General features: G+C 48.6%; 1 protein-coding gene across 2 annotated transcripts in view; it reads left to right on the forward strand.

Moving 5' to 3' along the window:
• Dpp6 (dipeptidyl peptidase like 6) overlaps positions 1 to 16,016 on the forward strand; it is a 656,578-nt gene that overhangs the window by 593,791 nt on the left and 46,771 nt on the right. For both annotated transcript variants that reach the window (XM_059257772.1, XM_059257773.1), the window contains exons 13-16: positions 292 to 399; positions 2,278 to 2,369; positions 3,637 to 3,684; positions 5,474 to 5,592. In XM_059257772.1, the coding sequence (XP_059113755.1) occupies positions 292 to 399; positions 2,278 to 2,369; positions 3,637 to 3,684; positions 5,474 to 5,592 (367 nt within the window). The remainder of the gene's footprint in view (positions 1 to 291; positions 400 to 2,277; positions 2,370 to 3,636; positions 3,685 to 5,473; positions 5,593 to 16,016) is intronic.

Here is a 16,016-nt window from a genome sequence, read left to right on the forward strand (position 1 = left end):
TTTACATGGTTCTGGGGATCTGAACCCAGGTCCTCATGCTTGCACAGCTGAGCCATCTCCAGCCCTAGTCTGTGACTTTATGTGCCCCTTTCTCCCTCTGCTTTTAGAAAACCAAAGGTCTAACTCTCTAGTCCCAAAGAGAGTGAAGGCCCCACACAGACCCACAGACCCCCACAGCTCCCTCTGTCATTAGAAATCACACATGGAATACCTGAGGGTGCCCCTCTCCCCACTCACTCTCCATGCTCCTATACAGTTTTGTGTTGATGGGCTTATCACCTTTGTCCACAGAATGAGGAGCCCGTGTTCTCCAAGGATGGCCGGAAGTTTTTCTTTGTCAGAGCGATCCCACAAGGGGGACGGGGGAAATTCTACCATATCACCGTGTCGTCATCCCAGGTAAGTCCCACTGCTTTCTATGCTGCTGTGCTATTGGTCCTGGCCTCCGGGGGAGCACACTCACCCTTCCCAGGACCTCAAGGGGCCTTGGGAGATTGATGTTCATGGATGGATTCCAAGGGTGAGGGCGGCATGGCGTTTGTCTAAGTGCAGAGGCTCTGAGCAGGGCAGTGACTGGAGTCTAAATTTTTACTGATACTCAAGAACATGAACATGGAATATGACATTTCTAGCAACAGTAGAGGGATACAGGAACTCACTGGCGGGTAGCAATGAGGATTCAAGATGACCGCTGAGTACCTGTCTGTCCGTCCTGACACTTTCCCTTCCCTCAAGACCACCTTCTGCTCCAAGTCTTTTATGAGTCTCCTTCTAACCACAGTACTGCCTCTACCCTGAGCCAGAAGCATATCTGACCTTAATGATACCGTAGCTGCCACTCAGATTCACCTGCTCTTGTCAGGCAGCTTAGGATAGGTGTGGCTGAGCGGGGAAGTGGGCATCTGGTGAATGCCTGTCTGCAAGCACTGTCGCCTCCGGGAGAGCTGCCTGGACGCTGAGTTTTGAGACCTCTGTCCTGAGACAGATGGTGGGAGGGACAGGCGTGTGCTTGGCACTCTGTGTCACCAACCCCATCCTCTGTGTGCAGGCTTTATTTTAAAGCTGACTGGGGTGATCAAGAATGAGGGCAAGTGTATAGAATGTAATTAGGAAGAAGGCTGTTGGGAAACACTGTGGGTAGGAAGTGGGAGGCACATGTATATGGTGGTGGACCCAGAAGAAAGGCCACAGGACCATCCCCTCAAGGAACATCTGGGAGGGAGGAGAGAAGGGCACGGAAATGCCTTGGGTGGGAATGATGGCTACTCCCAGCTTAGGCAGGCATTTCTGTTTTCTAGCCTCTCAATCATGTGACTTACAGGATGTCCAAAACCTCATTTGATTTGTTCATGTTCTCACTGGGGCTGTTTCAAGCAAGATTTAAAATTTTTTTTTGATGCTTGCATTCAGCCCTAGTTTCTAAATTGTTGCAGATGATCAGAAATTGCTGAGAACCCCTTAGCATCCATCAGAAAGTGGCTCCCACCTTGCTCCGGACACCCACACTCTTGCCCTGGCCTCTGCTTCCAAGCTGAGGACTGCCTGAGGGTGCACTGCCTTCCTGAATATCCACATCTACACTCAGGTACACACACACACACACACACACACACACACACACACACACACACACAGAGCCTGCTCCTAGGTCGGCAGCCTAGTTAGGCTCCATCCCCTCCACACTGGCTCCCCAGAGTATATACCATTCAGAACAGCCACCCACAGCTGCACCTCAGCATCCCGACTGAAATTTGAATGCTGCTTGCACCTGGAGCTATGATGGCAGGTCCTGTGTGACTGCAGTACAGGGCTCTGGGAGACACTTGAGAAGTATGCTAGCTGAGCAGGAGTCACAGTCGGTCCCTGTGGCACCTGGACCCCAGGAAAGAATACAGAGACAGCCAGAAGAACTACACTGAGTTCCTTCTTCCCAGCTCCTTCCTGAATTTGCCTGATTTTATCCTTTCCCCTACACATCTTTCCTCCATCCTGGGTCCTAACACGAACATTAAATTCACAAGTGCATTGGCCTTAGGTGTGCATCTGTAGAATGTGGGATGAGGTACCAGGAACAAGCCCTACAGAGGGACCATGTGATACTGCCATCAGTGACACTCAGACCAGGGAGTGAGCGTCACAGAGAATGCTGAATTCAAGCCAGGCCACACGGAAGAGAAGCAGGAGGCGGTGGATATGGCCCCATTCTGACAGGCTCCAGAATGAGGGACCAAAGCTGGAGCCCAGTGTCTCCTTCCTGACATCTTGTCTGTATTTCAGCCCAACAGCAGCAATGACAACATCCAGTCCATCACCTCTGGGGACTGGGATGTGACCAAGATCCTGTCCTATGATGAGAAGCGGAATAAGATGTAAGTGAGAACCGGGGGCTGGGTCCCAGGAGCTGTCTCTTACTGCTAGCAGATCCACTTGTTTTTAGTCAGATATACTGGAAGAAGGAAAACCCAGCTCAGGAGGCCTCCTCTGCCCTTGGAGATCATAGCACTCACCCCTGGCTTCATGATGAGCTGAGGTACTGACTCAGCCAACTTCCAAAGCTACAAGGCACCATGACAGGGGGAAGCTTCCACAGTCCAGTGAGGCAACATGGATCACAGAGATTGTTGCTCTGTAACAGCTATTTACTGAGTCTCCATAGACCTGGGCACAGGCTGAGGGCGTCCCCAGCACAATCTCACTAATACTATGGTTATATGTTAGGATAGGTATGCTTGCCCATTTAAAGACAAACTAAGACATGTGCTGGGAAGACGGTTCCGTTGTTAAAGTGCTCACTGTGCAAGCATAAGGACCTGAGTTCAGTCCCCAGGACCCCCATAAAATGCCAGGCATGGTGACATGTGCTTGTGACCCCAGTGCTGGGGAAGTGGGGCCCTGGAGCTTGCTGGTCAACAAGTCTCGTCTAATCAGTGAGCCAAGTCCCAATGAGAGATCCTGTCTCAGAAGAAAGCAGATGGACAGCTCCTGAAGAATGATCCCCAAGGTCAGCCTGTGGCCTCTACAGGCAAGTGCACACATGTGCGCCTGTGTACACATACACCTGCATACACACAAGCAGGCACCTATGTGCACATACACACATGAAATAAAAATAAATACCAAGATGCAAAGAAGTTAAGCTGCTTTCTCTGGATTGCTCAGTGGCTAACAGGAGGTAGCCAGATTTCACTGTGTAGGCATCCAGGCCCAGCCCTGCACCTGATGCTGTTCGGCCTCACTGCTCACCCAGGGGACACTCACAGCCTTAGGAGAAAACCAGCAGACCAGGTTTTATGGGATCATATAAAGTCTTCTCTAGTCCTTGCCCATCAGGAGGTTACTAATCTGTAGGCAGACCCGCATGTTCACATCTAGGTGTATACTGCCACTACTACATCAGGACCAAGAGCTCTGGGGCCAGGATCGGCGCAGGAGATACCTGATGCTGACAATGTGTCCCTCTGCCTATAACACCTGGCCTTCCCCTGCTGTGGTCATGAGTGTGGCCAGACCTAACGTGAGCATTGCTCATTCTATAGGCCACGGTCCCTGAGAGGCACTGTGTGCTAGGGTAGGGCTTGTGGCCTGCAAATGTGCCCTGGGGCAAGCTAACCGTGTATACCTTCCCCATGTCCACAGCTATTTCCTGAGCACAGAGGACCTGCCACGGAGACGACAACTTTACAGGTAACTGACTCCCAGGCCAGCGGGGGCCTCCTGGCCTCACAGGATCACAGCTCCACAGCAGATGGGAGGCAGCAAGGGCAGCTGAGTACCTAGAAAGCCGTGGAGAGTAAAAAGTGCAGAAGCCACCAGACCCAAGGCCTCAAGTCTTGTTTCTGCTTTGGTCAAATTGGTGTGTACACACACACACACACACACACACACACACACACACACTTCTTTTCTCCTCTTGAAGAACTCTGCCTGTCTTACTCCTGTATTCAAGTGTTACCTTGGCAGACTGCCCTCATCTGTGTGTTTTGAGGACAGCTGCATCTGGTTTGGGAATGGAGCAGTGACTGAGTGGAGAGGAGGCTGGCTTTGCCATGTCCCTTCAAGCTGCATGCTGGCTGGCTGGCTGTGTGAGGTCATGGCCCAAGTTCCATGACCTCAAATAATGTATAAAATGAGTAGGCATGCTAGGAACCCAGAAAGGGACCAGATCTAAGATCACCCTCTCAACAGTTCATCCTGTTAACTACCCCTTACTGGTGTCACGTGAGAGGGCTTTGTTCTGAGGTAAACTTGGTTCCTACAAATTCAGAGGAAAGGAGGAACAGTGGGTGTTTCCGGACACTTCTTAACTGGGAGAGCTGCAGCTGGCTTCTCCCTGAGTGTACAGTGGCCACTGGAAGGGGCCTTGGGCAATGTGGACCAGAGAAGCTAGAGAAGTCCCCAGCACACAGAGGTCTCCCCTCCAGCCAGGGGACTCCATGCTGAGTATAAGGCTGCTGTGAGTGGGAAGGGCCCTGCTATCATGGACCTGCTTCTCTCTGTAGACTGTTTACCACTATAAGCCTATATCATGAACGTCAGGCTACCCAGTGTATAAAAAGCAGGAAGGCGGCGGCTGCCCCTCCCCTGTAACCCGTAGCATCTCTCTCCCATGACATCTTCATTCTCAGGAAGAAAAGCTCCACGCTGGGGGCTATGCTCAGAGAGGAACTTTCCCAGTGCCATGTGAAGGCAGCAACTTCCTGATCTAGATTAAACCTGACCAAGTGGGCCCCAGGTGGCGTCTTTAGTTGGTGTTTCTCACTCCCCTCATCCTCAAGCAAGAAGCAGCATCACCAGCCTTCTGCTGTCAGGAGAACTGGGCTCTGGAAACATTCGATACAAGTTCCTTGACATTCACAGAGCTCCTTCCTATTGCACTTGGCACTCAAGGAATGTAGAACTCTCCACTGTTCCCAGACGGCCAATCACCTGTTCTGAGAGTCACTCACATGGGTAGAAATTTCCCTGTGGTCATGCCCATGACCACTGTAGATACCCATGATTATTCAAAATGATGGCATCCATGACTTCATTAGGTAATAGTGCCCACAGTACCACCAGGTGAGGGTACCCATGACAGCACCAGCTGACAGTAACCATGACCCCCACTGGATGATGAATGGTAACCATGGCCATGTGATAGTACCCATGACCAGGCTGGGCAATGGCATCCATAAATGCAGTCTCCACACCTTGGTCACACCTAGCCTGCAGCTTTACTGATGGTCAGACAGCTGCCATCCAGGACCTGAAGAACTGAGAGGTCTCCAGAGTCTGGAGGAAGTATGGGTTAGGAAGGCTTCTCGGGAGTGGAGTGAAGTACCAAAGGAGTGTTGATGGGAGTGAAGCTTAAGGGGTTGGCAGCAGGAGTGATGGGGTAGTCTCAGAGGAGAGGCCCCTGCTGGGGAGTTCAGGGCTGGATGTCTGTGATCACGCCTTCCCTGCCACTGTTCTCACTGGCTCTTTGCTCCTCCAGTGCCAACACAGTGGATGACTTCAACAGGCAGTGTCTGTCCTGCGACCTAGTAGAGAACTGCACTTATTTCAGTGCCTCCTTCAGCCACAACATGGACTTCTTCCTGCTCAAGTGTGAAGGTGAGTAGTGGCTGTCACCCCACACCTGTCTCGGGTGGATGCTGAGGTCTGCGGGCAGGGGCACACATAGGACAAAATGGGTGTGGTGGGAACATGGCGGACTGCAGGATCAGGGACACTACTCATGACTGCGTTCACCACATCTTCTTGCAAAGACTAAAGCTCGTGGGGGCGAGGAGGTCTCTGTGTTGACCTACATCTCACCTCCCATTGTCCCTAAAAGAACAGTAAGCTGTGAGTTGCTTGGGGTACTTAGCACCTAACTGTGCCTGTGCTGTCTTTAAAATTGACAAAACAATCCCAAGATTCAATTTTCCAATATCGAGGATTGGGGTTATAACAGCCACAGAAATACAAAATACAAGTTCTTAGGGCCCAACTCATTGATCCCAAGCACACAAGTGGTCTTTACGGGTGTGTGTGTGTGTGTGTGTGTGTGTGTGTGTGTGTGTGTGTGTGTACCCACGTGCACATGTGTGTTGTGGTGCACAGGTAGCAGTCAGAGGATAACTTTTAGGAGTTGATTCTCTCCTTCCACCACGTGAGGTTGGGGAACAGAACTCAGGTTGTCAGGCTAATGGCAAGTGCCTTTATCCGCTGAGCACTCTCACTGACCCGTGTGCAAGTGTTTTTCATCACACCAACCAGAACACTGAACCAGTAGATGCAGAAAATGTCTTTGCATCTTGTTCTTGTCTGTTGGAATGATTGAACCCCTTAGAAGATAAGCAATAAATATGATCCTAGGCAAAGAAGTCTCACAAAACTAGACCTACTGAGATCCCCTCAAGAGTGGGTACCTGTGCTAAAGGAAGGGGCTGAGATCAAGAGCAGGCCCCTCTCTGGCTAAAATGACAGTCCTGGCAGTCATAGGTAGAGGGGGGTGATTTTGTATGGCAGGGTCTTAGGAACCTGCTTGCTCCTGCAGAGCTCAGAAACATACTTTCTTGACTGATGTCACCTAGAACCCTGAAAAGCTGAGGCCCCCAACATTCTTCCAAGATGAAGGTGATCCTGGTACAGGCTTTCTAAAACACATTAGTTCCCTGAAGCTTCCTGTGCCAAGCCCCCAACTCCTGTGCTTCTCAGACAGGTGCCTACAATAGGAATTCAGTTTCCTATCTCTGTTGATGACTAAGGGTGTCCAGACTGTGGCACTACAATATGTGATATCACTTTCTAGTCCTGAACAAGTTGAGGTCCATTTTGGGGGGATCAATGCCCACCTCATGAGTTTGTCCCCTATGGGATTCCATAACCTGTTACCACAGGCAAATGAGTGGAACTAGAAAAAAATAATCTCAAGTGAGGTAACCCAGAAAGAGAAATATGATATTAATTCACTTACGTGTGGATATTAGCTGTTAAGTCAATGATAACCAGGCTACAATCTGGCCCATAGGCAAACGGCAGTTTATGAACATAAAAGGGGAAACCCCATGTTAGGATGAGGTATTTAATTTTAATTGGGCATGTTAATTAGGTAAGCCAAAGGGGGTTTTGGTTGCTGGATTTCAATACTTTGATAGCTGGACGTTGGTGCTCAGCCTCAGGAGGAGGAAGTGGCCAAATAAGGGCATAGACCTTGGTGTTAGATATAGAATAAGGGACCAAAGGATACAAATAGATCGCATTAAGAAAAATAAATAGGCTGGGTGGTGGTGGTTCATGCCGTTAATCCCAGCGCTCCAGAGGCAGAGGTAGGAGGATCTCTGAGTTCGAGGCCAGCCTGGTCTACAGAGCAAGTTTCAAACATAAGATGGAAAGTGATTGAGAAAGGCCACCCATGTCAACCTCTGGCTTCCATTTATGCAATATGCCCATACATATGAGCACAACACACATTCTAATAATAATAATAGTTAGTAAGCAAAAATAATAAAACAGGGGGCAGGAGACCAGCCCCTGAGAGAAGTTGCTGACCATAGGGCTGAAGAATGAGTGGGATTCTAGGCCAAGTCCAGGCTCAGTGAAAACAAATGGCATGAGGGATTGATTTGTGATGTCTGCCACATACCATAATGATGGGGGGAGATAGCAGCCACATGGCATGCGTCTATCACATTTGAGGTGATCATTCCTTGAGAACAAATGGATACTTCCTTTAAAACATAAGCTTCACATTCCAGTTCATCTGGGATGGCAGCAGGGAGCTGCACCCTCACCCACCCACTCCTACTGCAGAGTGAAGCAAGGCAGGCTATGGTTACAGACTGAACCGCTTAAGGCGTCATGGTCCCTTGAGATAAGAAAGCAGCATGCCATGAAGAGGCAGACAGGACTAGGCAGGATGCGCCTAAACATCCCCTGAGGGTTTCTGACTCTAGTCGCTTCTGTCTGTCACTCAGCTTTTGGATCAGGCAGCAGACATCACTAGCTTCCTCCAGAGTGGCTCAGGATGTTGCACTTTGGATATCAAATGATCCCAAAGGTCCTATACTAAAGGTATAGGTGCTTAGCACCCTGTAGAGCTGTGGGGAGGTGGACTTTTATGGGTGTGGACGAAAGGAAGAAATTAGGCCATTGGGGGAATGCCCTTGAAAAGGGACACTAGAGCCCTGGTACCTCCCTTTCACTTCCTCGGCTGCTGTGAGGAGGCAACAAGCTGTGATCTGCCACATTTCTACCTTGAGGCTCGGGCTCCCTGTAGGCTGTAACACAAGGGAGCCAAGCGGTCATGAACTGAAATCTGTAGCCATGACCCAAAACCAACCTTTCTTCAGGAGTTTTGCCACAGCAGCCAGCATCCTGCTCTGTGCTAAATCAGCAATGTAAGCAGGAATACTGGAGCATTTGCTAACTCACGAGTAGCCCCGGAGCTGTGGAAATAATAGGTAACCTGCATCTTCACTGATAAAGGTGTACCATTATCTTTAGACATGTAGAAGGAGATCAGCTCCCAGAAGCAGAGTTAAAAACAAATGGTTAGGATGGCAAAATGGCTCCCTAGGCAAAGGCCCTTGCCATCAAGCCTGAGAACTGAGTTCTGTCCCTGGAATACAGATATATGATTGGTGGAAAGAGAGAACCAACCCCTGCCTTCCTCCAACTTCCACATTCATGCTGTAACATTCATGTATACACACACACACACACACACACACACACACACACACACACACACAAACACTAAGGCATTGTTAAGAAATCACTCGATCAACATGAATGGTTTAGTTCTGTAAGCTACTTTGTCCTCTGGATAGCTCCCACACTGAGTTTCTGAGGCATTAACCTTGGCTGCCCTTTCTAATTTCAAATTTGTCCAAGTGGATGTTTAAAACCAGGCTTGAGGCTCCTTGGAGCATTGATAGTGGGTTTGTGAGAACATCTGCTCACTCTCTCAAACATTTGGAGCAATTCCCTTTGAGCCTGCGTATACCAAGAGTAGGGAGGGGAATCCTGAGGCAGGCTGTGTCCTCAGTGGAAGTTCTGTGAAGAGTTCGGATTATCTCCCTCACCCATAATGGAAGCCCAGCCCCCAGTGACACACCCAATAAGACCATTATACTCCTCAGTGACCATGAAGCAGATGTTATCTGTGGTAAAGAAACTATTCAGCATCCCACTGGCACCCTCCCCATTACTGGACCTGTGTGATGCACTGGCACTTGGTGACTGTATACCTCCCTCCCTGCAAGATGAGAGGGTGTGTTCTGTATGTGTCACCTGAAATGTCCATTTAAAGCAGTGGCATTCTGTTTGGCAGTAGCACCTTTAAGATATGTCCATTCCTCTCCTTTCTGGAATGCTTGCTGTAGTAAGAAAGGCTTTCTTATTGCCAATCACTTTGCCTGTGGGATCTCTGCCAACTTTGCTTCTGGTTGGAATGACTACCGTGTGCTTCACATTATGTATTTCTATGCAAGATGGCTTCCCCAGAGCAATGTTTCCATTTTCTGGGTATTTACAGAAGGAATATAGAAATGAAAGGTAAATAGTATCACTGAACCACTGGGGAGAGGGACACAAATCACAAGTGGATTTTGATGGTGAATATGAGTGAGTAACACAAAACGAGAAAGCCAATGCCAGGTATACCTGGCACCCTTGGTGAAAGGGGTGACTGTGAGGGAACAGAGTAGTTAACTTTCAGAATTTGAATTCTGAAACACCAGACAGGGTAGAGGTGGCCAAGGCCAGGAGCTAGAGCTGACCGTGAGTTGTGGGGCTAGGAGTTTTTCCAAGCTGCCACCTCCCACAGTGCTCACTCACATCAGGAGACCTGGCCGTGGAGCCTTTAGAGTGGACAGTGAGCCCAAGCAGAAGGGAGCTTTGCTCAGGCTACCTCACCTCTGAGTGACAGGCCATCTCATCACCTCCACCCCAGGGCGCTGACGCCAGCATCTGCAGGGACCAGTGTGAGAACACAAACACCTGGATACGAGAGTGCCAAGGACCAGCAATGCTTATGAGAAGTGGGGTGCAAGGCCTCATTAGCATGAGGGAAGGGTGCCCTGGGGAGAGGAGTTGAAGTCCATCCCCACCACCTGCAGGAAGGCTGACTGCAGCCACCCCCAGATCTAGAAGGTGCTACCTTGCTGACCAGAAAGCAGGCGTTGGGAAGGAAGTAACCAGCTGCTGGGCCTAACAGCTTTACTGAAGTGACTGTTTGAAGTTCAAAAGCAGCAGTGAACAGATTGATTGACAGTAACTGCTTACCAGTTTCCCGGGGAAACCCTGGGTGTTGCTGGATGTTGCTGAATGCACATCAGTGAAGGCCTGCACTGTAGCCCAGGGCAGTCTCAAACTCATGATCCTCCTGCCTCAGCCTCCCGAGTGCTAAGAATCACAGATTTCACTACACTGGAAGATGTCTGTATGAGACCTTCCTTCGCTCCATAAAGTCTTCTCCTTTGGGAAGAATAAGAACCAGAGCATCACCAAAGGGGACCATAGAGCAGGCAACTTGTGGGTTTCCAAAGGCTCAAAAAAGTTGAAAATTCCAAGAAAAGGAGAGCCGAGGCACAGAGACTCGAGAAATGTAAAGTGTTTGTAGAGACTAGAGAAGAAGGGGCAGAGAATGAGCCAAGAGTTGATGGGGAAATGCCCAGGCACTGAGAGAAAGAAAAGGCCTACTGGGCATGGCTAGGAGAATAGTAGAGCTGGGCATGGTGGTGCTGCCTGGGATCCCAGCACTTGGATCAGGAGCTCCAGGGTAACTTCAGGTGTGTAAAGAGTCTGAAGCCAACCTAGACCCATCTCACTGGTCTTGGAAGATAAGCAGGCCTGGGCTCTGCTTGGTACTTGGAGAGGACAACCCTGTATCACAAAGAGAGAGAGAGAGAGAGAGAGAGAGAGAGAGAGAGAGAGAGAGAGAGAGAGCATTCAGCAGTTTAAAAAGTTGCTTGATGTGGTCCTTGTTGAGGACCTGGATTTGGTCCCCAGCATCCACATCAAGGCTCACAACCATCCATAACTCCAGTTCCAGGGCATCTGATGACCTCTTCTAAACTCCATAGGCATGAGGCATGCACATGGTGCACATACATATATGCAGGCAAAACACTCATAAATACATAATAAATTTTTGGTTGATAGAAAATGTCTGACTTATCAATTAGGGCTTGATGGTAAAAACCATAGCCTTTTATTAACCAGCTTCAGCATTCATGAAATTCAAGCCAAACTACAACAGTGCTTCTGTCCCGAGTCATCACCGGACTAAGTGCCTGGAGACATGGTAATGCCTGTAACACACCACTGACCCCTTTGTCACCCACCCCTCACTGTCACATAAAACCTCTGAGAAACCACAACTCTTGAATCTTCTCAACCATGGTGTCTATCTCCTTCCTCAGGGCTCTGGAAGCATTTTCTGCCCCCAGAGGCAGGACCTGTCTCATGGGCCTCTACTCATCAGCCTTTTAGTAAAATGTATACATTTAGGCTGCCGTAACAAAATACTGTAAACCAGGCAGCTTCTGACCACTGAAAGTGTTCTCAAGTTGTGGAGGCCGAATGTCCAACATCAAGGCAGAATGAGTACTTGGTGAGAGTTGGCTCACGACCTGATCACCTCCCCAAAGATTCTTCCCCTAATGCCATCACCTTTGGGGGAGAGGGAAGAATCTAATGCTTCTCTTTTTTGAGTGTACATCAATGTTCAATCAGTGCCTCATCATGGAATGGTGAAATAAGTGGAATATTTGTTGACTTGATTCCAGAACATAACAGGATTCCATTGGTGTACCCAAGACCGTGTCAGCCCCTTGTAGACACAGAAGACATGCACATCTTTATCTCTGCTGATAGACACCCTCTTGGCACCTCTTAAGGCACACCTCACTCTCTCTAACCTTCCTGATTCACTTTCCTGCCCAGCATGTCCCTCCTGACCTAGATACTTCTGTTAGTGTTTTTGAACACCCATCTTCTCCATTCATGCATAGCCTTGGCATGTGTAAGGTCTCATTGCATCTATGGCTTTAATCCAGCATTTAGAGCCACACCCTGTGCACTAGAACACTCTGTCAGTGGATTTCTGGGTGACAGGAAACAGTATAGTCCTAGTTCAATGTCATAGTTGTAGGGGGCTGGAACGATGGCCTACTGGATAAGAGCATGTACTGCTCTTGCCAGAAGACCCGATTTCAGTTCCCAGCACTCATGTTGAGTGGCTCACAATCACCTGTAACTGCAGATCCTTGGGATCTGACGCCTTCTTCTGGCTTTCAAGGGAATTGCACTCAAGTACACATACACACCCACACATAGACACACATAATTAAAAAAAAATATACACTCTTCTTTAAAATCACAATTGTACCCTAGAACTTACTAGAAACAAAGCCAATTCATGTGCCACTGGGAAGGGAAGTGTACTATAAATCTGCCCCTCACGATGTAAGATGATAAAATAGTCTATGAAACATCAATTATTGTTATTCATAAAAGCACACTTACAAGATGTATAATCATGGACCTTGTTCTGTGTGAGGCATCCAGGTGTCTGTAGGCCTCTGGGCATGCTTGGACACTGTTGCTGATCCTGACTTGTAGATACAGTTTTGGGGAACTACTTTCCACTCAACACGGTGAGGCACTGAGAACTGTGCCATCACTATGTGTCGCTATAAAGTAAGTGACATGCATGTGGTGAGCGCCGATCTGCTAGGCTCCTGTACCTGATGTACCAGGGCTCATCACCAGAAGCCAGAAGCAGATGCCAGTGACAGGAATTCTTTGGAAGGTCCTTTCTGGACTTCTTTGAATGTCTCAGAATCCTTGCCATGTAGGAACCTGTGATGACCTCTTCACCAGCTGCCTCTATAGGGTGCCGGAGGGACCATCTCAAGATCCACACAGGTTCTTCCTCCAGTCATTGATGCCTCTGGTCTCAAGTTCCAATGTTTGTTTTAATCATGAAAAACTAAATGCACCCAGAGATCCTAAAATAGATTCTGTGTATTGTCCAAAACCTGTCCATCTGTGAGTTCAAATTTATCAGGTAAATTTCACTAAACTGTGTGTTTTGCAGACTTGACCATTGCCAGGCACCCAAGACAATGCCAAGTTCATCTTCCTCTGTGGTTGTGCTGGTTACTGTTAGTGGCTGACCTGACAAAATCTAGGGTCACCTGGGATATGGGCCTTCAGGCATGTCTGTGAGACTGTTCATGGGGGACTATCTTAGTTACATTAATTGATATGGGAAAACCCCACCCACTGTGGGTGGCACCATGCCCTGGCTAGGATTCTGGACTGTGCAAATGGAGAGAGGGAGCTGAGCAGCAGCTCAGGCATCCATTGCTCTCTCTTCCTGACTGTGGATGTGATGGTACACCAGCTCCTTCAAGCTCCTGCCGCTGTTGACATCCCACTTTGACGCAGAATAAGCCCTTTTCCCTTCAGTTGCAGTCATCTGGATGTTGTATCTTAGCAACAAGAAAAGACGCTGAGACAGTGATGACTGGGAAAGTCCACCTTTGTGATGTGGACAAGGAGGCAGTGCTCCCAGACCAAAGAGTTTTGCCCCAGCCAACATCTCTTCACGGCAATAGAAACCCTAACTAAGACAGCATGAGATGATGAAATTATAGCTCCGCTCTTCCTTTCTTCTTTTTTTCCTCCCCTCCCTTGCCTTCATCTCCTCATCTTCCCTTTTCTCTCCATCCCTCCCCTGCCTCCCCTCTTTTTTCTTCCCCTCCTTTCCCCTGGATTCTCCTAGTTGAGTCCTAAAGCCTTTACTGGGCAGGGACAGAGTCGGCATGCTCACAGAACAGCCCAGCATGGGGTGGCTGGTCCATCCCGGTGATAAGGATATCCATCCATCTCTGGGCGCCACTCGGGTGGGAGTCAGGCCTGGGTGTGAGGAGATGATATCCCACAGGGAGGATGTGGCGTGGAGCCAGCATGATGGGGAGATGGGGGGTATGGAAACTATTGTACTTATGTCACCCCACCCCTTCTAATCCCTTTTTGAAATAAAGTCCCACTACGTAGCCCTGGCAGCCTTGGAACTCACTATGTAGCCCAGGCTGGCCTCAAACTCATATAGTTTGAGATCCACCGGCCTCTGCCTCCCAAATGCTGGGATTAAAGGCATGTGCCACCACACACAACTGAAAGTGTTTTCATTCAAGGAGTGGATTCAATGAGTTAGAATGTTAGTGATAATAAGAGCAAAGTTTCTTGCTGTTGGTCATGAAGGTTGAAAAAAAATGAGGCCATAGAAGAAAGCTACAGTGAAATCGTAGTTGGCGCTGAGGTGGGATACTGAGTGGCCATGTGAGACCTGGCTTCTTCAGTGAGCCTTGGCTGTGAAAGTGTTACAGGGACAGTCAACCAAACCCAAATAGAAAGTGATTGCTCTGGTGTGCCCTGTTAGCTTTGGTAATTATGTGGTGATATTGTGAGCATGTAGGGGGGAAGCCTTGCCTATAGGAAGCACATAGCCCACAATATTTGGGGATGGCCACATGTGCCATATGGAGATAGTAACCCAGGGCCTCTGAGAACTGGACAGGAGTTTTTAAAAGACTGGGCATGATAGCTCATGCTTGTGATCCCAGCACTGGGGTAAAAAGGAGTCTGAGAAGGTAAAGGTCATTCTCTATTACATAGTAAGTTATAGGCTAACCTGGGCTACATGAGACTGTGTATAAAAAAAAAAGTAAAAGGCTTCTGTGGTACTGGGGATTGAACCTAGAACCTTGTGCATGCTACCTCAGCACATGGCCACTGAGATAAATCCCCAAAAAGAGATTCTGAAAGGACGCCGATCCATTGAAGAAAAGCCCTTAAGTCTATCTGTCTTTCTTTTCTTTCTTTCTTTCTTTCTTTCTTTCTTTCTTTCTTTCTTTCTTTCTTTCTTTCTTTCTTTCTTTTCTTCCTTTCTTTCTTTCTCTTTCTTCCTTCCTTTCTTTCTTCCTTCCTTCTTTCCTTCCTTTCTTTCTTTCTTTCTTTCTTTCTTTCAAGTCTCTTAAGATAAAACTTAGGGCAAAGCCAGTGGATTCTTCCCTATTTAGAATGAGCAGAACATTGTGTTGCCTTAATCAGGTTTTCCTCTTAATGACAAGAAAGCTTTGGAGGACCTAGGAATCACTGAGTAACCACTGTGTTTCCCCACCGTGCTTCCCCAAAATCAGAACCTCACAATCCTCTGGTTGTGTTGGTTGTTAGCTGACCTCTTGTCCCTCAGTTAAACAGGAACATGGCTGTTTGGCCAGCTGGCTCAAGATGCTGGCATTTCTTCTCAGTGACCTGCTGCATCTCTCTCTTCATTAACACAAATTAAATTCACTTGAAGTAATTGATCATGTGACCTTACAAAATCACATGCAATCCAGCTTCCTGAAAAAGTGAGGACCTGCTTGGTGGACCTTTCAGTGGGGTGAGGGGTGGGGCACCTCTGCAGCTGCCATGTTTCCCCTAAGCAGGCCATGACCTTCCCCTCCCTTGGACATCCAGCTTGTTGTGAGAAGCTTCTGTGTGTGGACAGTGAACACAGAGCTGGGATGAGAGGTGACAGAACACCACTGCCTCTGAAGAGCTCGAGGGGGTGAGAGAGGACACTTTAAAAAAAAGCTGGCATTCTGTCCTGTGGGTGCTGTAATACCCCTATGGGGACCGACAGCAGGGCACTCTCCTACTGCATCCCACAAACTCTACCAAAGCCAAGATACTACATGTGCCTCAAGGCTGCTGATACACTTAGGGCTGAATCAACATGTGTGGAATGGCTTGGAGAAGCATCTCTGCAAGGCCAGTGCTCACCTTCTTCCTCCCCAGCAGCCAAAATACACACACTCCATTTCACAGATGAAAGAGTCAGTCCCATGGCACCAGCGAGTGGGATGAGAGCCAGGTCTTCCCATCCCTGAACATGTCAGAGGCCCACGAGTGCAGGAAGCACAAGCGAGCATCGTCTCTTGTGCACAGTGGAAACTAATCTTTGCAGAAATCTCTTCCAGAACTCCTTGTGG

The sequence above is a fragment of the Peromyscus eremicus genome, chromosome 3 (genome assembly GCF_949786415.1).
Source record: "Peromyscus eremicus chromosome 3, PerEre_H2_v1, whole genome shotgun sequence".
NCBI classification, from domain to species: Eukaryota; Metazoa; Chordata; class Mammalia; order Rodentia; family Cricetidae; genus Peromyscus; species Peromyscus eremicus.